At 38.6% G+C, this 21,450-nt stretch overlaps 1 protein-coding gene and 4 non-coding genes across 6 annotated transcripts in view; 2 read left to right on the plus strand and 3 right to left on the minus strand.

The window, feature by feature from the left end:
• The window catches only part of sema3h (sema domain, immunoglobulin domain (Ig), short basic domain, secreted, (semaphorin) 3H), a 164,854-nt gene that overhangs the window by 47,409 nt on the left and 95,995 nt on the right, over positions 1 to 21,450 (minus strand). For both annotated transcript variants that reach the window (XM_030138875.1, XM_030138873.1), the window contains exon 8: positions 18,327 to 18,441. In XM_030138875.1, the coding sequence (XP_029994735.1) occupies positions 18,327 to 18,441 (115 nt within the window). The remainder of the gene's footprint in view (positions 1 to 18,326; positions 18,442 to 21,450) is intronic.
• Positions 1,597 to 1,669, minus strand: trnar-ccu (transfer RNA arginine (anticodon CCU)). The gene has a single exon. It is a non-coding gene; the product is annotated as a tRNA-Arg (tRNA).
• Positions 3,194 to 3,265, minus strand: trnam-cau (transfer RNA methionine (anticodon CAU)). Its single transcript has one exon. It is a non-coding gene; the product is annotated as a tRNA-Met (tRNA).
• Positions 3,399 to 3,471, plus strand: trnar-ccu (transfer RNA arginine (anticodon CCU)). Its single transcript has one exon. It is a non-coding gene; the product is annotated as a tRNA-Arg (tRNA).
• Positions 15,871 to 15,943, plus strand: trnar-ccu (transfer RNA arginine (anticodon CCU)). Its single transcript has one exon. It is a non-coding gene; the product is annotated as a tRNA-Arg (tRNA).

Here is a 21,450-nt window from a genome sequence, read left to right on the forward strand (position 1 = left end):
ATGTACAAATGTTTGTGTTTTAGTTTCACAGTGTTCGATGATGAAATAAAGATTTGTACCAGTCGAACTCTACACCGTTTCATTGATGCCGAGGGCTGCTACACCGACCTTTACGTCATTGACAAACGTCACAATTCTTCGTCAAGACGAGATGCCTCCATATTTACTTCTGTAAACACGTGTGCCTGCGTGGTCATGTACTACGTCAGGACCTCAGTTTATCCTGGTATTCGAGGCCCAGTGTCCTAATGGATAAAAAACTGGCCTCCTAACCCAGGGGTTGTGGGTTCTACTCCCATCTGTGGTGATTGACAGCAGTGGTGCAAAGGAAGTGTGCTGGGCCCATAACCCAGAAGTTGATGGATTGAAACCATCCTCTGCTAAATGAGTTTTAACATGTATTGAAAATGTCTTAACTCTTTAAGTGCCAGACAGTTAAGGGGATAATACGCCTTAAAAGTGCCACAGAATTTGGCCGTTTTTCAGTATTTCGCGTCGTTTTCATAATATTTGAAGAATCCTGCAGGAAACCGCTCGGTAACATCCGACCGATTGCTGATTAGATCCAAAACGCACCGGACGCAGCCGATTCATTATTGATCGTAATTTGCATAATTTATAATAATAATAATAATAATAATAATAATAATCTTTATTTATATAGCACTTTTCATACATTAAAAACTGTAGCACAAAGTGCTTTACATATCAGTTTAAAAATCAGTACCGCCCCCCACCCACACCCACCCACTCACCCGCACACACACACACACACACACATAAATGCAAACCCACCAGCTCACACATACTTAAGAAGACTGACTGAGCACGGGTAGACCAGAACAAAAATGTACAAGTAAAAGTAAAACATCAGTTTAGGAGGCGCTGTCTCAGGGAGCCATCCACACCAGGAGGCAGCCGCCGACCCCGGCACCAGCAACACAGCCCCGCATCCCAACTAGTGGGAGAGGGCCAACTGGGACCCCCACCCACCAGAAAGGAGCGGACCCCAGTGAGAGAAGGCGCCACAGCCCCCGGAGTCCACAGCCGCCCCCCGGCATGGAGGGCTCCCTCTGATGAAACACCAGAGAATAAGAAACATTAAAAAGATATAAAAATATTATTCGGTCGCGTGACCTCAAATTCCCGTCTGCTTGGTCTCAAAAGGGGGACACGGAAAGAACGTCATCGAAATGTGAGAAAGAAATGGGGGTGGATGGTTTGTTTGTACACAAATGTGGCGTGTTCTCCAAAGCCGATCTGATCGGCCCGTGGCACTTTACAGGTTGTATTCGTAAAGCCGATTTAATCGGCCCATGGCACTGAAAGTGTTAAGTTCCTGGATGAGTTGAAGTCATTCAGAGCTGTAATAAATTGTGCAGGACACAGCCTGGATTTAAATAGTTTAGATCTGTCCACTGATTGATTACAGGACTGATTAATATCCTCCAGTTTATTACATATTCTGTCCAATATGAAGTCACTCAGTTACATAAAATACAATACGAAGGCTCACAACATTTTACTGGTTTGTGCAGTAAAACCTGAGTGTGTCAGTGACAAAACTGTTTTGTCACTGCAGAAGGCCAACGACATCACCCCAGATGGGACTTGAACCCACAATCCCTGGCTTAGGAGGCCAGTGCCTTATCCATTAGGCCACTGGGGCTTGGTGACAAAGTTGTATTGTTGTGTCCATTAGGACAATAGTCCATGTCTACACAACACCATAGCACATCTGTCCACTGAACTCATGTTTACATAATGTGGCTTTAGTTCCAGTCCCATCTGTGGTAACTGACAGCAGAGTGGCGCAGAGGAAGTGTGCTGGGCCCATAACCCAGAGGTCGATGGATTGAAACCATCCTCTGCCAAAGGAGTTTTCACTGTCATTGTTTATCATCTTCAGCAATTACCAACATTTGTCACCTGAATTGGTGAATACAGGAGCAGGATGTAATCTAAAGTTTGGCATTGCATTTTTGATTAAATAAACTTCTCAGAGAATATATATTGAGAGAGAATAGAGAACACAGACATCCATAGAGACCCTGAATGCAACATCATGTCCAATGAAAAGTACCATCCCATCAAAGTATGCAGGGCAGGATTATCCAGTTACCCACTGATTCTAAACAGTTAATATGTTTACATTTTGGTTACATCTCTAATCGAATCCTCATGACACACATGGAGACTTAAGGCACCACAAACCCAGACCTGAACCCTCAGAGGAGTCCCCTTCAGTCAGCTGGACTGGAGATAACAGCCAGCTCTGGCCCTGATTCCAACCACTAATCAGAGTAAACCAAATAAATGAAGAAAAGATGCTCATCTGGAGAACTGGACGAGGCAAAACAAAACTCCAAACAAACTGTACTGCTATCTGGCCCTAAACCATGAATGTAAACTGGCAGAGTATCTCTTTACCGTCAGAGATACAAAGCAGAGACAGACCCTGATCAAACCCAGACTCGGTGACCACAGTCTAACCATAGACAAAGGACGGCAAACTCTGGAGCCAAAACAGAAAAGAATGAGTCCACAATGCACAACAGGTACGAGACTGAACTAAGACACTGGCCTCCTAAACCAAGGGTTGTGGGTTCTAGTCCCATCTCTGGTGACTGCTAAAGGACTTTTAACATGTATTAAAAATGTTGTCTTACATCCCTGGATGAGCTGGAGTAAACGGTGCAGGATACGACCTGGATTAAACTCAGCAAATAGTTTTGATCCTTCCACTGGATAATTACTGCAACGATTAATATATTTCAGGTCTTTAATCCTTTAACTGATGCATGAGGAGCTTCTCATTTTTTAAACAACCATCAGTCTGTAGAAAGAATTAGGACTGGACTTTGGACTTTGCGTTGGTATTAAAGGTCATGTGGTCTAGTGGTCAGGCCTAGTGCCTACAGTACAAGCCTGTGGGGGCAGTGTTATGATCTGGGGTTGGGTCAGGTCTAGGTTCACAATAAAATGAGCTGTCCAATAAAATATTGCAGTGCAGTAGCTTTTTTTGGTCCATGCTGTGTTTACTGACATTGAGAGTGAGCGGGCTGAAGAGGAAGATCATCTTCTTTGGGATGATACAGAAAAGAACCAACAAACAAACAAACCTCATGACCCTATTGTGTTCAGATTTCAACATCTGTTGGACCCTGAAAAGGACAATGCGTTAAAACTCCTTTAGCAGAGGATGGTTTCGATCCATCGACCTCTGGGTTATGGGCCCAGCACGCTTCCTCTGCGCCACTCTGCTGTCAGTCACCACAGATGGGACTGGAACTAAAGCCTCATTATGTAAACATGAGTTCAGTGGACAGATGTGCTATGGTGTTGTGTAGACATGGACTATTGTCCTAATGGACACAACAGTACAACTCTGTCACCAAGCCCCAGTGGCCTAATGGATAAGGCACTGGCCTCCTAAGCCAGGGATTGTGGGTTCAAGTCCCATCTGGGGTGAGATCATTGTTGTCTTGCAGTGACAAAACAGTATTGTCACTGATACACTCAGATTTTACTGCACAAACCAGTAAAATACTGTGAGCCTTCACACTATATTTTATGTAAATGATTGACTTCACATTGGACAGAATATGTAATAAACTGGAGGTGGAAGATATTATTGTGGGTTCGAGTCCCATCTGGGGTGAAAGCTTTAGTATTTTACAATGACGGCATTTGTACATCAACAGTAAAACCAAACCATCTTCTGGTAACTCTGTTTTGTCACAAACCATTAAAATGTTATGAGCATTCAGACTCTGTTTAATGTAACTGCACAACATAATATTGGTTGGAATGCGCAATAAACTGGAGGATATTAATCACAATAGTAACACAGTGAAGGATCTGAACTATTTGCTGAGTTAAATCCTTGCCATGTCCTGCAGCTGTGGTCAACTTCAGCTCATCCAAGAATGTAAGACAGTGTCAACACTCCCTACATGTTAAAACTCACGTAGCAGAGGATGGTTTGGATCCATGGACCTTGGGTTATGGGCCCAGCATACTTCCTCTGCACTGCTCTGCTGTCAACCACCACAGATGGGACTCAAACCCTCAACCTGTGGGTTAGGAGGCCAGTGTTCTGACCTGCAGTGATCCAGGTAAACCCAGTCTGTGTTTGCACTAGCTCAGTGTAGGAACAGGCTCCAGCTCATGTCAAAGTAGGAGGGAATGTTTACGCTGATAAGTGAAAAAAAAAAAAAAAAACAACAAAAGGAAACTAAACAATAATCAAGTAAACATGTTTTCTCTTCTTTCAGTCCATTTACAGCAGATGATGCTTGCATTTGGTCAAGGTCCTGCCTGTGGTGAATCTGATTTGATGAGATGGTTTACTTCACACACAAACTCCACTACAGAAACTACCGACATGATGCTAAAGAACCATATTTTCATTTCATTTATTTATTTTTGTCTTAGACGGCTATTCCTAAACACATATGAAGCGCAGTAACTTCAAGCTTTTTGGGTTTTTTTTCATTTTTCATTTCAGATCTGTTCATCCTGTCTGATCATAAAACTGATACTGAAACACAAGTAACTGGACAAAAACTGATGCGAACATGAATCCAAACCCTGAGAACATGTTATAAAGATCAAGGAATGATTTAACCAGTCATCCTATTTAAGAGGTATTTAATGTATCAGTGGAGCTCAGTAGTTGCTTTTCTATTGATCCTCAAATTGCGTGAATGTAACTTGCACGTAAAATTTACCTAATGGAAAAACTACAATTTTGCCAAAACTCTTGTTTTTTGGATAAAAGTTTTTGTGCTGGCAAGAGGTGTTTTTTTTTTTTTTTACCATACCGCAAGTGGTTTATCACACAAAACTGCAATGGAAAGACCTTTTTCCACAACTAGAGTCACATGAATTAAAAAGACCGGATGTTGACGGACGATACAACAAGAGAAGAAGAAAAGTTTTAAAAGAAACATGGGGCGGTATGTGTGGACACATGAGGAAACCCAATCATGTTTTAATTCAGTACGAGATAGAGGGGTAATATATAATAATAATGAATATATCTGTAAATAAACACGATATTTATGTTCATCACCATGTTTATGGAATGACTTCTCATGTCATCTCACAATAATAAATAAACAAATCATCGCATTTGAGATTTAATGGGAAAACCGACATTACGCACTTCTGTTTTTTTGACATTTAGTAAATATTGGTACAGTTTTGTGCAGATATCCAATGGAAAAGAGACTAGTGTTCAATAAGAGAAGCATTTACTCTGGTATTCAAGCCCCAGCGTCCTAATGGATGAAACACTGGCCTTCTAACCCAGAGGTTGTGGGTTTGAATCCCATCTGTGATTACTGACAGCAGAGTGGTGCAGGGGAAGCGTGCTGGGCCCATAACCCAGAGGTTGATGGATCGAAACCATCCTCTGCTAACCCAGTGATGTTTGAATTAATCTCCTAAACAGAGCTTTCAGTTTCCCATCATGCTCTTTTTCATCTCTAATGCTGTGTTCACGTACTATAAGAATTATGGTATATACTAATTACAACTCAAAAATGGCACATGAATGCCCCCTCATGTCATATTTTCCACTGAAAAACTGCTGAGGTGAAAATAACCTTTGACCTTTTCAAAATGGAATTAATCGCGAATGAAAAATAATGCTTTTTTTAATGTTCTGCTGCTGTTACGTGATGTTTTTATACATATATAGTTCACAAAATTTAAAAAAAAAAGAAAAAAAAAAAAATTTAAATGCTGTATCAGATAAATCACCATGTCCAGAACTCTTTTACCCCAGTAGCAGGTCAAGATAAATTGTGTTTCAGCCATTTTTCATTCCACTATGACAACAAAAGCACTTGAACACAACGCACTTGTAATTTCAAACTTACTAGTGGAAAGAATCATCTTCTCACCAGCACCTGAAGGCAGCATGCCTTGATGCCCCAGTGTCCTAATGGATAAAACCTTGGCCTCCGAAGCCAGGGGTTGTGAGTTGGAATCCCATCTGTGGTGATTGACAGCAGAGTGGCGCAGAGGAAGTGTGCTAGGCCCATTACCCAGAGGTTGATGGATCTAAACCATCCTCTGCTAATTCATCTCATATACAGAGCTTTTGGTTTCCCATCATTCTCTTTTTCATCTCTAATGCTGTGTTCACGTTCTATATGAACTATGGTACATACTAGTAACAACTAAAAAAATTGAACATGAATGCCCCCTCATGTCGGATTTTCCACTGAAAAACTGCTGAAGTGAAAATAACCTTTGACCTCTTCAAAATGGCGGAGAACAGGGATTAATTGTGAATGTTAAATAATGCTTTTACTAATGTTCTGCTGCTGTTAAGTGTTGTTTCTATACATTTATAGTTCACACAATTTAAAAAAAACTTTAAATGCTGTATCAGATAAATCATCCAAATGTCCAAAACTCTTTTACCCCACTAGCAGGTCAAGAGATATTGTGTTTCAGCCATTTTTCATTTCATTACAACAACTAAAGCACTTGAACACAACGCACTTGTAATTTCAAACTTACAAGTGGAAAGAACCATCTTCCCGGCAGCACCTGAAGGCAGCACACCTTCATGCCCCAGTGTCCTAATGGATAAAAGCTTGGCCTCCTGAGCCAGGGGTTGTGGGTTTGAATCCCATCTATGGAGAGTGGTGCAGCGGAGGTGTGCTAGGCCCAGAACCCAGAGGTCAGTGGATCTGAACCATCCTCTACTAACACAGTGAAGTTTTAATTCACCACATAAACAAAGCTTTCGTTTCCCATCATGCTTTTTTTTTTATCTCTAAGTCCTGCTCCTCTTTTCCTGCTTCTGCTCTGGTCTGTTCAACACCTGAAGGTGTAACCTCTGCCCTTTTCTTCTTACAATAACTCAGCGTCTCCTCCTCCTCCTCCTGCTCTTCTCTCTTTATCTCTCTCCTCTGTTTCTCCTTCACATAAACTGGGCTTCCATTCAAGTATTTTCACCCAAACTATGATGGATTAGAGACACTGAATAGAAGCGTCAAAACATGATTAATTGTCCGCGGTATCACAAAACATGTTTTCATAGGCGCTTTAAGAGGAAAGTGTGTTTGTTGATGAGGTAATTAATCGGTAAACAGAGCTGGGGAAGCATTTGTCAGATAAAAGTGACAGAACGGGGCGTCCTGCTGCCTCGGTCGAACACAACGCCTCTATCTGGACTTCATTTAAGGACCGGGGTTTGTCTTCTCCCCTCTGGGCTGACCTCTTTATCTCGCTGTCATCCAATAAAGACAGAAAGGAAGCAACGAAATGAGACAAAGAAGGGTTGAGTGAAAAGGATAAAAACCCGACAAAAGCTGAAAGACACCTGCTGTTCTTCACTTCCACGAAGAATCAGAGCCATGGATCTGTTTTCCCACATCATGTTCACCTCACTTATGTCGGAATGATGTATTACTGAACTGGTATTATACTGTATGTTTGGCCCATACCCATACGACTCATAGGTCCATCAAATCTGTAGCTCTGATGTGGAGTCTGGAGGTCTGGATCAGACCTCCACCAACTGCACAGTAGGACAAACCAACAGGCAGATATTTATATTTTAAACCCTCCAACACTGAACGTATCATATTTGATACATGAGTTTCGAAGCCCTCTACATGAACAGAGTGATATTTTTTTTCTTGAAAAATCTGATGTATACAATTAGATACATGCAATACACAGATAATCCACCAGGGGGAGGAGTTCATTCCCCAGAGGCCTTTCCAGTGACACTACAAGACTGACATTAATGAGGAAGGAGGAAGAACTGGGACCATTTAGAAAAGGAATTAACTATTTATTAGACATGTTTGTGTTATTTTATGTTTTTGTTCAAAAATAATAATATTTGAGCATTGAGATCTGATGTATCAAATATGATACAAAATTGAAACTCATACATGGAAACTGATATTTGAAAAAAAAAAACCCAAAAATCATTTTTTTTCGGTTGTTCAGAAGGACCAGTAAAGGGTCCAGTTTCTGTCAATGATTTAATGGTTCAGACTTTACAGGGTTATATTTCAGAACAAGACTAAACAACTTCTTGTGATGAACATTTTGCAACTTTATTTTACAACCTACCAGCACCCATCTGTCTTATGTGACTACCATTCATTTGAAAAGGGTCTATATGGTGAATTTCTACTTCAAGACATCAGAGCGCGACCTATATTTGTCCTCAGAGTGTTTAGAAGAAATATCTATGAGGTTCTGCCAAATATGCCAAAGTATTGGAGAGATATGAAGTAAATTTATTTCCAGTGACGGCCAGAGGATTTATGTGATCATGAGAGGGAGGGGGGCCAAGGCCAAGCTGAAGATGAGAACCAGAAAGAAACAACTGTCGAAGTCAAAGACTAAGTGATAAGAATAGAATCGTTTTCTCCACTGGACTCAGCTGTAAATGTAAAAAATTGAGTTTGATGGTGAAACATCAGCATTTCTTCTACACGGGTAAGTTTGATTTCGAGGCTTACGAAGGTATAAAGTTATTATGGGATGTTCTTATTGTTGCTAAATGGCTGTTTGTTGATCCACGGTTCAGACTAAACTGTGACAGTTCTATTGACGACACAAACCGAACAGAAAACAGAGGTGGTTTGTGGTTTTACTGTGGCTGTTTTCAGTCTAAAAACAGAGCTAAGCTAACAGAGCTAAGCTAACAGAGCTATAATGTAAACTATCAGCTGACACAGCAACTCAATATTATGACACAGTGTTATTTTGAGCGACTTTTAAAATAAGTGAGTTTTAATTTTTGAATAAAACTTGATGAAACCATAATACAGATGAGTGGAAACAATGACCTTTACACTTTATTCACTGACTGATTCAGTCTGTGGAAACATAGGGTTGGTTCGAGGGTGGTTTTGGTTCCAGACTGACCCCTGCTAGTCAGAGTTTGGAATATAAATACTATATAGAACCAGTTTAATGACTCCTACTCTTCTCAGTTCATCCCCTCTTTCTAACCGCTGCCAGCTTCACCTCTTCAAACATAAGGAATATGAAGACGTGAGCCCTGGGTTTATGTCTTCTTCAGTTTCCAGTCATGTCTTTACAAAAACACAGAACAATATTTTCTTTCTTCTTTGTCCTTCTGTGTTTGTTTCCTCATTTTAAACACTGGCGAAGGCGAGTGATGGAGTGTAAAGGATCCGGGTTGTGTCTTAGGTCTGGAACATTAAATCTCACACAGTCACAGATGACGAAAAGGTCTGAAAATACCTCAGTGTCTCTGGTGTCATGACACTGAATCCGGCCACAGAGGGTTGTCTGTGTCCGGATCCAAAACCTCATGGCATGACTCCCCTTCACAACAACCACCACAACAGCAGCAAATAGCAGAGAATCCTTTCCCGTGAGCTGGACCAGAAGGAAACCTGAAAATCTGTCTGAAACAACATTTATCTGAACCGACTGTTTGCGGAATAACTGTAGTTAAATGAGGCGTGGCGTTAACAGTGGTTTAGAGAACAATAGGCCGACACATGGACAGAGTCGTAGAAAAAGCAACTACGGCTTCAGCAACTGCAGACGCAAAAACAACTGGACTGAAGCGATCCTTTCACATGAGTCAGTCCACGTGGCGGTCAAACACCAGATGCTTTGTTCAGAAGAACGCCAAGTGTGAGGTCGCTCGGCGAAAAGGACGGTATGATTTAACAACTTCAGAACGTCACTAAGGCAGAGAGAAGAGCGTGGATAAGAAGTCAGATGGAAATGACTCAGAACATCGGCCACTGCTCAGAAACAGCCAACTGTGGTGGACAGAGGACTCCTAAATACACTACCGTCCTAAACCAGAGGTGGACGGACCCATCCTCTGGTAGGCTTTTCTAGGTTCAACTGGACTAGTTTTGATCTTTTAAAAACATTTCATCTCTCGTCCAAGAAACTTCTGCAGTTCTAATTGCTGGTGGGGGACAGTAGACTAACGCTGCATTCCAGAGTGCTGGGAGGTAGACTGTGTCTCACCTGGAGTTAAATACATCCCACCTCCAAGTATTCCAGACGATCCATGATGAACATAAACAACAAACATGAAGACCGTGGATCTCAGTTTCTATTTGCTTTGTTACTGCGGAGGTATTTTGACTGTCAACAGAGCAGTGTTCTCATATACGCTATAAGTTTAAAACACATAAATTGTTTTGTGAGATAATTATGCAAAATAACCTATGGAGTGAGATGAAATGTTTAATTAGTTCCAATTACAAATGGTATGGTCCAGTGGGAGGGGCCTAGCTTTTAAATGGAGGGCGTCTGTCATTGCTCAAGCCAGTTAGAGAAGGACTGTGGTGCTGTGCAGACCTGTGTGCTTACCGTACTTTCCGGACTATAAGCCGCTGCTTTTTTCTCGTTTTGAACCCTGCGGCTTATACAGCGATGCAGCTCGAGTATAGATTTATACAGGCTAACGGCCTCCAGGGGGCGCTCTAGCAGGAAGCACAAAAGTGAGACAGACTGGTGCAAGAGGTGATGAAGAGGAGAAGTTTTAATCTTAACTTTGAACAATCATTTTGCGTGTCATGCACAAACCCTCGTCATGGAAAACACACGAAGAAATGCATATTTTGCAGCTTTTAAGTTAAAAGCAATCGATGCGTCTGTCTAAGAAGGACATAGAGCTGCAGCTCGGAAGTGCCATTGAGCAACAACGGAGGAGAGATGTAGAAGGAGTGTGATGGAGTCTTTGAACTCCGACAATGAAGAAGACGACTGCAGTGGTTTAATGAGCAGAAGGAAGATGAAGATAGCGATCAATGACTTTTCTGGGTTTTTGGACCAGCCTGTTCCTGCCGTTTTACTGCTGTGTTACAGGTACTGTTTGGAAAAAAGCAGTGAAGGGATGGAAATAAATATTTAAATAATCTTTCTGTTTACCATCTTTCTGTGTAAATATCTCTTGTCCCAACGTGGACACCTGCAGCTTATAGTCAGGTGCGGCTCATATTCTGGTGCGCCTTATAGCCCGGAAAGTACGGTATTTTTTGTTATTATTGTCATTATTTGCTTATTTCATGGGATGAACTTTAAGGGCAATAAAGTTCTTCACCTTTTTTTTTAATCAAATTGACTTTGTCTTGTTTTTTCTATAGTTTTAAGGTTAAATCAGACCTTTTCCAGGCCGCCTTTCGGCAACCTACCCTCACTTCAGGTCGAACTGTGACATATATATTATATTTTTATGCATGGTATGATTGTTTTAAATGATGTTTATTTTATACTTGTACTGCAATGTTGTGGAAGAGCCCAACCAGGAACTGGAGTTAAGAATTAGCACTAGCTCTAAACTCTATATGCATCACATCAGCTGCAAACTTGTAACTATGTTTGACTGTACTGTCCCTGTCAAATAAATAAATAAATAAAATTTGAAGTTGTCATTATTTATAGGTCATTATGTTATTATTTTACTGGACCGACCCACCTGAGATCAAATTGTGCTGAATGTGGAACCTGAACATGAACGATATAGTGGAACTCAACAGAGGAGCAGCTGAAGCACAAAGCCCCACGGCCTCATGGGTAGTGGCGTCCTCATTCAGGCTGTGATTGACAGCAGCGTGGGCCCGTAACCCAGAGGTCGTTAGATCGAACCCATCCTCCGCTGACTGCTTTTCTCTGTTACGTTAACGTCGCGCCCAACACCGTTCCCATACCTGACTTGAATGTGTTATTTATCGTCAGGCTCCGTTAACTTTAATTTGCTCCGACTGCTGTTAATTAATTTCCTGGCTGGCCGTCTTGTCTAAAGTCTGACTGAAACACACATCCAGCCCACGTGGCCTCGTTCCCGGCTGGAATCTGCGGCTACTGCTGCCATGAGGGCCCTGCAGACCCTCAAGGGTTTATGGGATTTGTAGTGTTTCTGTGTGGCGGAGCGTGGCGTAAACACAACACGGACTGCATTCTTAACCTGACGACTTAATCTGCTGTATATGGGTTTGTGGTTTTGTGTGTGTGTGTGTGTGTGTGTGCTACTGAAGTGAACGCACAAACAAATTTGTATGGGCTCTTATCAGATGTGTAAAACGTGGCCACAGGCATGCTGGGAAATAATGTTTATACTCCTGACAAGTCCAAACTGTCTTGTGTACACAGACAGGCTGAGGCTCGAGCCGCTGTGTGTGTGTGTGTGTGTGTGTGTGTGTGTGTGTGTGTGTTGTGTTGTGTCTGTGCGTGAGTATCACTATGTAAAATAAACAGCACGTTGATTTACTGTATGTGTTAATGCACTGTATACATTCACACATGCTTTATTGTGAGCGTGCGTTAAACAAACAGAACAGTCCAGTCGTTTACTTTGAGTTGTGTGTTTAGAAAAAACAGCAGCGATAAGAACCCGGTCCCGTCTCCTAGGGTTTCCGTGTTTTCCACCTTGATGAAAAGCCTCAGCCGTGACCTAAAAGTCGTTTGGAGGCACCTGAGGTATTTGGTTTTCGGAGACACTACCCTACATTCCTGTGGCGCATACCGACAACATGTGAACGGGGTGGTTCGATTCCCTGAATGAACCTTAAACAAATGCTGGTGTAACGCTCACCGCGCCTAAACCTCTGTTCAGAACCAGCATTAACACATTAACACATGTCTAGGCTGTTGATGTTTTCATCGGGTTTGACGAAGCTGAATTTCTTTTTTTTTTTCTCTCTCTCTTTTTCTTTAACTTGTCTTGTCCATCATCATAACAGCAGAATGGTGGTCTGGCTCCTTTTGGTGTTGAACACGTGTGCTTTGCCAAGGGAATCTTAATAAAGTACATGAGTCTCCCCTTGATATTCTACTGTCTTTATTATGAGTTTGGTTGAACCACTATGTAGCTGAATTTGTGGCTTTTTAATACATTTTTCTCTTCAGTCTTTAATGGCAGACCTTCCATTCATATAAATAACAGCCCCATAGTTACTATACACCAACGTGCACCAAAAAATACACCAAATTACACAAAAAAACACTACAAACTGCACTACAATACACCAAAAATACACTAAAATTTAAAAACTCCACTAAAACGCACCAAAATATGTATAAACTTGATGAAGCTGACTTTGTTCTCTTCAGTCAAATGTCAGATCTTCCATCTACATAAATAACAGGCAGACAGGAGTTATAGTTAATATACACTAACACACACATAAAATACACAAAATATTCAAAAATACTCTAAAAACCACTAAAATATGCAATAAATATGCTAAAATACACAATCAGGTTATCTACAGGTTTGATGAAGCTGAATTTATGACTTTTTAGTCATTTTTCTCTTTGGTCTTTGGTCAAATTTCAGATCTTCCATAAATAACAGCCTCATAGTTATTATACACCAACGTGCACAAAAAATACACAAAATGCACTAAAAATCCACTCAAATATATGCTAAAACACAAAAAAAACACTTTAAAATATATCTCGGCTGGTGAAGTAAAACGCAGACCAGCTCCTTCTACTTTAGTTTTACCATCAACTGCATCAGCTGAGAAAAAAAAAACAAAACAAAAAAACCCTAAAAAAAAAAACAAAACTGGATCACCTGTGAATCTCCAGTCATTACCGCTATTATTACATGACTGTCTTTTCTGTTTTTAGTGCTTTCACTTCAGTACTGGTGTGAATATTGAACATAAATGGATAAAACACTGGCCTCCTAACCCAGGGGTTGTGGGTTTGAGTCCCATGTGTGGTGTTTGACAGCAGATGACGCGTGCTGGGCCCATGAGCCAGAGCTCCATGGATCCAAACCCTCCTCTTCTACCTCTATCCCTTTGACATTTACAGCCATCACATAAATCCCACTCCAACATTTCCCATCATGCCCTCCTCCTCCTCCACCTGTATGACTTCAGAAACACTCCTCTTCCTCCTGTCCCTTCAACACCTGAACATGTGACCTCTGACCTCCTTCTCCTTACAATAACTCATCTTCTTCCTTATCTACTGTCCTCTCCAGACTGACTTTTACTGCTGGATGTGAACCAGGAGTGGAGTGAAGATACTTTCAAGATATCAGCTGCTTCTTGACAAAACATCTCAGCTCTCTGCTCCCCGGAGGATTTATTATCAAAGTGCATTTTTGATTTTTCATTGGATTTTTAAAAGAGAACAGAGATGTGGAGCGGTGTCGGGGAGAACATCTCAGATTCCCCAGTGTTTCAGCAGTTTCTTCATTTCACATGTTGTACTGGACAATGTTATTATCATTAACGAAAACTAAGGAAATGACGAAAACTAGAGTTGAAAAAATATTTTCATTAACTGAAATAAATAAAAACTATAATTAGAAGAAAAAAACAATAACTGTATTGTGTGCTTACAAAACTAACTAAAATAGATAAAAAATTATGTATAAAATTCCCTTCGTTTTTGTCTTTGTCAATGTCAGACTGATACGAAAGCGATTTATTTCGCTCGAGCAATTTTAGCTAGTGACATCATACGACACTTCACGGTCCGTCACTTCTCGTCACTTGTCGTTTAGAGTCGTCTTCTTGTCTTTTCTACCCGGAAATATGGAGATTAAAGTTGGGAGAAAGCAGCAGAGTCCTGTCTGGGATTTATTTGAATATGACGGAGAAGAAGAGAAAAGATATGACAAAACTAAAATTAATACTAAAACTAAACTAAAACTAAGCATTTAGAAAAAAAAAACTGAATTAATAAAAACTAGCACACCTGCTCTAAAAACGAATTAAAACTAACTGAATTAGAGAAAAAAAAGTCAAAACTAAATTAAACTAAACTAGAATGAAAAATCCAAAACTATTAGAACCTTGGTGCTGGAACGAAGTGTTGGACCGTCCGATCCAGAGTCAACAGGTCAAATCTGCTGCATTTTAACCCTTAGTGGTCTGAGCCTATTTTGGCTGTTTTTCAGTACTTTTGATTTTGCCTTTATGTACTATATAAAAAAATGTTTATTATACCCATGTTTGGTATCTTTTTTTTTTCAGCACAGTTTCATCTATCTCATCTGCCTATTATTTTTTCACTTTAACCTACTATATCAACACAAAAGGACAAAAAACACAAAAAATATAAAATCTGATATGAAAAAATTATATCAATTATTGCATAAATAACATAAAGATGCTTAACAAACCTTTTCAAAGACTTTAAAAGTGAATATTGGTTCCAAATACTACGTATATAAAATAAAACTTGTAATAAATTAAAACTATACTCACATATTTGACATAAAAGCAGATCAGCCATATATCAGCATATATGGATGAAACAAACAACGCGAAAACGGCTGAAATGCGGAAACAGCTGGAGGAGTATGCATAGAGGGAAGGGAGCTCCTGCTGTTTCTGCGTCGTGTCTGTTCCAGCTGCTGCTGTCAGGTGGCTGCAAGAACCTTCGCTTCCCACAATGCACGTTTTAACAAAATTCCTCAGATGCCCGAGTGACCTCCTGGCTCTGAATGTAAACACATGGTCTTTTTTATAGTGGATGGCACTAAGAAACTGTTCACCGTAATGCAAGAGATTCAGGTGAGCAATGACAGACAGACTTACAGATTCATGACACTGAGGATATGACTGAGGCTGGACAGATCTGATGAAATATAGGTCACGAAAGTCTCCCGCACCTTTAACTGTATCCCTAATAAAAAAATAAAAAAAACTAAACAACGTTATGTCAGATCTAAACCACATTTAGCAGAGGATGGTTTGGATCCGTCTACCTCTGGGTTATGGGCCCAGTCTTCTTCCTCTGCTGTCAGTCACCACAGATTAGACCAGACCTAAACCCACCTCCTGTAAACATGAGTTCAGTGGTGTTGTGTACACATGGACTATTGTGTGACTGGACACAACAACACAGCCCTGTCACCAAGCCCCAGTGGCCTAATGGATAAGGCACTGGCCTCCTAAGCCAGGGATTGTGGGTTCGAGTCCCATCTGGGGTGGAAGGGTTGGTGTTTAACTCTAATTTAACTGCACAAACTATTAAAATGTTATGGCCTTCACACTGTATTTTATGTGACTGAGTGACTTGATATTAGTCAGAATATGTCATAAATGTTATGGTATCATTGCATATGAAACAGAAATGAGTAACTGCAGATGAAAACGGGCTCTGATAATCCTTGTCCGTTAGCTTCATTTGTTTCAACAGTTCACAGAAGATGGTTTAACCCACTGACCTCAGCTTTACAAAAGTTAAAGTCTGGGGATGGGGGGAAGGATGGGGTAAGGGGGCGGGAGATTATAAACTAAACTTCATCCCACTCCTTTTTGAATGGTTTACTTTCTTTTTTACATAATTCCTTTGTTGTTTGATTTTATTGCAATATTCGAAATAAATAAATAAATAAACAAACTTTTCTTAATTCCACTTATATGCAGATGACAGTTTATAGAGAATACAGAGGCTGACAAATGCATATGTGTGATCCTTTACTAAACCAACAAACATAATGTTGGATTAGTTTTTACAAAACCAGATAACATATTGCTCTGACTTGTTTGTTTGTTAAAAAAAAAAAAAACCTGACAAAAATGTGTAAAAGCGCCATATTTCCAAATGGCCAAGAATGCCGACAGGACTTATCGAATGAACCATGAGTAAAACTGTCCAGGAACAAACACACTGTGGATGTTTGACTTAAAGACAGACAGACGTAAATAGATACAGACCAAACACCCTAGAATACCCTCAGAGGACGGAGGGTTTTCCACCCACGTACAACAAAAACCAGAGGAAATACAGAGTGTTTCAGCTGAAAAAAAAAGAACAAACCCTGAACTGAGAGAGACTTCCTGAGAGGCTTCATGTGCAGATACAAGTTCAGACAAACCGAGACGAACGGAGCATCCTAATTCCAAACGCACAAAGGCCTTCGCCCACACACACCTACTGTGGAAACACACCCCCCCGGAGCCAAGCAGAGGACACCGACTCCGATCCATGATAATGAACGAACCCACGGCATCTGAATGTTGAGGCCAGTTGCCGTGGTTACCAAGGCTGAGGCATGAAGACAAACCCAAGGTGACCGACAGGGCTGTTGATCACCGTGGTAACGGCTGAGACTTTCAGACGCGCACTCTGTATGTGTGTGTGTGTGTGTGTGTGTGTGTGTGTACAGTCCAATACTTTGAACTCTCCTTCACCGTCTCCAACATGATCTATGTTTACTCTGATACTTTTTGCCCACTTTTTTATTCTTATATTTTTGTTACTTCCATATTTTTACCTTGGTGTATCTCTAGTTCATATTTATATGTTTATTGTCCACTTTTTGCACATACTTTCTATTGGACAGTACTTATGTCATATGTTCTAATATATGTTTATATTACTCTGTTGTATATTAGTCGTATAGTGCGCTGTTGTTGGCAGAGACCAACTGCGATGTCGTTGCACAACTTGTGTAATAACAGTAAAACCTACTCTACTCTCACAACAATAATTTTGTACATTTATTTATCTACATTTTGTTTAACTATTGTATTGATAATATTGGTCTAGCACATATTACACAAATTGCTGTTCTATGTTTAATATGAGTATCTAATACGAGTATTTGGTAAATATATTTACAGCTATATATATATATATATATATATATATATATATATATATATATATGTATATATGTGTGTGTGTGTGTGTGTATGTATGTGTGTGTGTGTGTGTGTGTGTACAGTTGCAGAAAAAATTATTAGACCATAAAAGGTCATCAAATACAATCCAGTACTAACGCCTGTGTGTATCATGTGACTAAAACTGACAGAAAAGAAAACATGGAATGAATAAAAGCACTGTTTTTGTCAGTACAATGACACAGATACTGATGGAAGAACTGAAGTGACTTTGGTTTTTATCAAGAAAACATGTTAAATGGATAGATATCAGCTCTGAAATTAAACTACTATGAGCTGTTTTTGTTGGACCAGGCATTAAAATGAACAAGAAATAGAAGAAAACAAGGGGTGGTCTAATAATTTTTTCCATGACTGTATATTTGGCGCTTTATATATAAATATACATTTTTTTTTTTATTGGTTGTACTGATCATTTTTTTCCTGCTACTTCACTTATACTTGCAAATGTAACACAATAATTTCCCCTGAGATCAATAAAGTATTCTGATGCTCTATTCCGTTCTACTCTAGTTCAGGACATTCCAGGTCTTAAATATCTGAAGTGTTTCTTCTTCTGAGAGTATTAGGTGGTGGGCATCCAGCACCTGCTGTCTGGACGATGTGATGTGTGTGTGTGTGTGTGTGTGTGTGTTCTGTGTTGTCGGTCAGTGTGCTGATGTGTGTGTCTGTGTATGAACTCACGCAGCTGGTCAAAATGTGTCTGCAGTCCGTCTGGACCCGGGACCGAACACACCAGACGGGCCTTCTGGAAGGTACTCCACTTATTCACTAAACTCCTCTGGCCCCCGATGTCGTTCTACGCAAAAAAAACAAAAAACGAAAAAAATCCTTGGTTTATATTTATTAAATAATAAACAAAATGAACAAAAATGAAGAAATACATTACAAAACAACAAATAATATGAAAAATAAGCAAAAGCTAACTAAAATGAAGTGATAAAAAAAGACTAAATTAAGCAACAATATGAACAAAAACAGTCAATGACCAATAAAATGAACACAAAGGATTCAGAAATCAACAAAATAAGAAATATGAACAAAATAAGTCACAAACTGGACAAAATAGAAAAAAAGGCAACAAAATGAACACAAATGAATAAAAATTAATACAAACAAACAAGAAAATTCACAAAATAATAAATGACATGGAGAAAATAAGCAACAAAATGACCAATCTAATCAGTTAAAAGAACAAAATCAATTAAAAAAAACAAAAAAAAAAACATAAGTGAAAAGAACAAAATAAGCCACAAACTGAACAAGATTGACGAAAAAAATAATCAACCCATGCAGATAAATGACAGTGGACGGACACACTTGGATTATGTTCACTTTATAGATTTAACTGAAAGTCACTTTTTCTTCAGTTTTCTCTGTTTTAATAAAATAACCTTTGGATTTAATCTGAGCTTTAATGAACATCGATATGATCAGTAAATTAAATATAAGAAAATACCTGAAAAATGTTAAATTCACAGGATAATATTATAATAAATGGTGATAAATCATTTCAGAAAGGTTAAATGTAGGGAAACTTTCATTTGGAATCAATCACAAAGGTCATTCTGGGTCTTTAAGGGTTAAAAAAACAGCAACTAAAGTAAAAATAAAGGCTAATTATAGAACAATTAATACATTTTATAATATAAAGACACTGAACTACAGGTTTTATGATACTGAATGCTGTCGTCCTGTGCTGCTGATTTGGTTTTTCTTTTCTTTTTTTTAATCATTCTAAACATTTCATCCAAATAACCAAATTAGTTTAAAGAGTTTTATTGGTTCACATTTAATTTTTTTTTTTTTTTTTTTAAACCATGATTTTTCACTGTAACTGTAAATCTAACCAAGTAGTTGTGGTGCCTAAAAATAGACAATAGAAAGCAGAAGCCTGATACTCTGTGCAGATGTGCAGCTGTCCATGCATTCACTCAGAACACTGTTGAGTCTGTAGAGCTTTTCCATTTATGTGACTGTATTTGGTCTAAATATGTGCCTCATGGTGAAAAGAAACACATTTAATAAAGATAGAAACTGTATAAAAGTCTGATTTCACCTTTATCTGTGTTTTTTCAGGGTTGAAATGCTCATACATATTTATTTCTCATTCTCTTTTCTTCAGAAACCACAATAAATAAAGCACAGGAAATATGTGCACAGCCTTAAAAGACACAAAAAACTGAACTGAATGTGTCATTATTTCATATGACCTTTGACCCCAAGACAACAAACAGCACAAACAATTAGAAACGTGACATGAGGTGAATCAAACCTGATTATTTAGTACATTTTGTTGATTATTTTGGTCGATTTGTTGATTATTTTGTTCTTTTTGTTGATTTTTAAAATAATTTTTACTCATTTTGTGAATCATTTTGTTAATTTTGTTGATTATCTTGTTAACTTTTGTTCCATATTTTGTTGATTTTCATTAATTATTTTGTTCTTTTTGTTGATTTTTTTTTGGTCATTTTTACTCATTTTGTTAATTATTTTATTTTGTTGATCATTTTGTTCGATTTGTTGATTATTTTGTTAACTTTTGTTCCTTTTTTTGTTGATTTTGTTCATTTTCGTTGATTTTTTTTTGTTGTTGATTTTAAAAATAATTTCTACTCATTTTGTTAATTGTTTTTTCCATTTTCTTGATCATTTTGTTTGATTTGTTGATTATTTTGTTAACTGTTGTTCCTTATTTTGTAGATTTTGTTTGGGTTTTTTTGTTGATTATTTTATCCTTTTTGTTGATTTTTTGAGTCTTCCTACAAATTTTGTTGATTATCTTTTTCATTTTGTCCATTATTTTCGGTCATTTTTTGCTTCATTTTGTTTATTTTTTCTAGTTGTGGATCATTTTGCTAATTTTTGTTCAATCTGTTACTGGTGTAAAACATCTGAAAATTAAATTACTGCCATAAATGTCATATTGTCAGAACAAAAGGGTTTATAAAAACTATTTTTTAACCTTATGCATAGTTTTGGACCAGGACTTTTACAAAGCACTGGACATGACCTTCAACTTGTTCCTTTTACAAAATGGCAGACTTCTACATTTCAACATTAAAAGGTTCATATATAGAAATATTTTCCTTTTAGAAGGATTTAGGTGTTTGACTTGATGATAAAATCTACTATAAAGCACACATTTGGTTCCTTTTATTACTTTAAAAATATCTTCCTTTTGAGGCCAGAGGATTATACTTTAATCTGACATTAACCAAAGGTGTCCCACAAGGCTCTGTTACAGTATCTATTTTGTTTTCATAATGATTTAAATAATAGACTAGTTATTGTTAAATTACTCTTGTATGCAGATGACAGAGTTTATAGACAGTACAGACACTGACAAATCCACATGAGTGCTCATTCAAACTTTACTAAACCAACAAACATAATGTTGGACCAGGAACTTGACAAAATACTCTACATGACTTCACCATGTCAACATTAGATGGTTCATGTGTAGAAACAGTCTGCTTTTAGAAGGATTTAGGTGTTTGACTTGTTGATAAAATCTACTTGAAAGTACACATTTGGTTCCTTTTATAACTTTAATAATATCTTCCTTTTAAGGCCAGATGATGATGCTTTAACCTGACATTAACCAAAGGTGTCCCACAAGGCTCTGTTATAGTACCTATTTGGTTTTCATAAATGATTTAAATAATGGATTAGATATGGTTGAATTACTCTTGTATGCAGATGACACAGTTTATAGACAGTACAGACACTGACAAATGCATATGTGTGCTCCTTAGAACTTTACTAAACCAACAAACATAATGTTGGACCAGGACTTTTTACA

The sequence above is a fragment of the Sphaeramia orbicularis genome, chromosome 7 (genome assembly GCF_902148855.1).
Source record: "Sphaeramia orbicularis chromosome 7, fSphaOr1.1, whole genome shotgun sequence".
Taxonomy (NCBI): Eukaryota; Metazoa; Chordata; class Actinopteri; order Kurtiformes; family Apogonidae; genus Sphaeramia; species Sphaeramia orbicularis.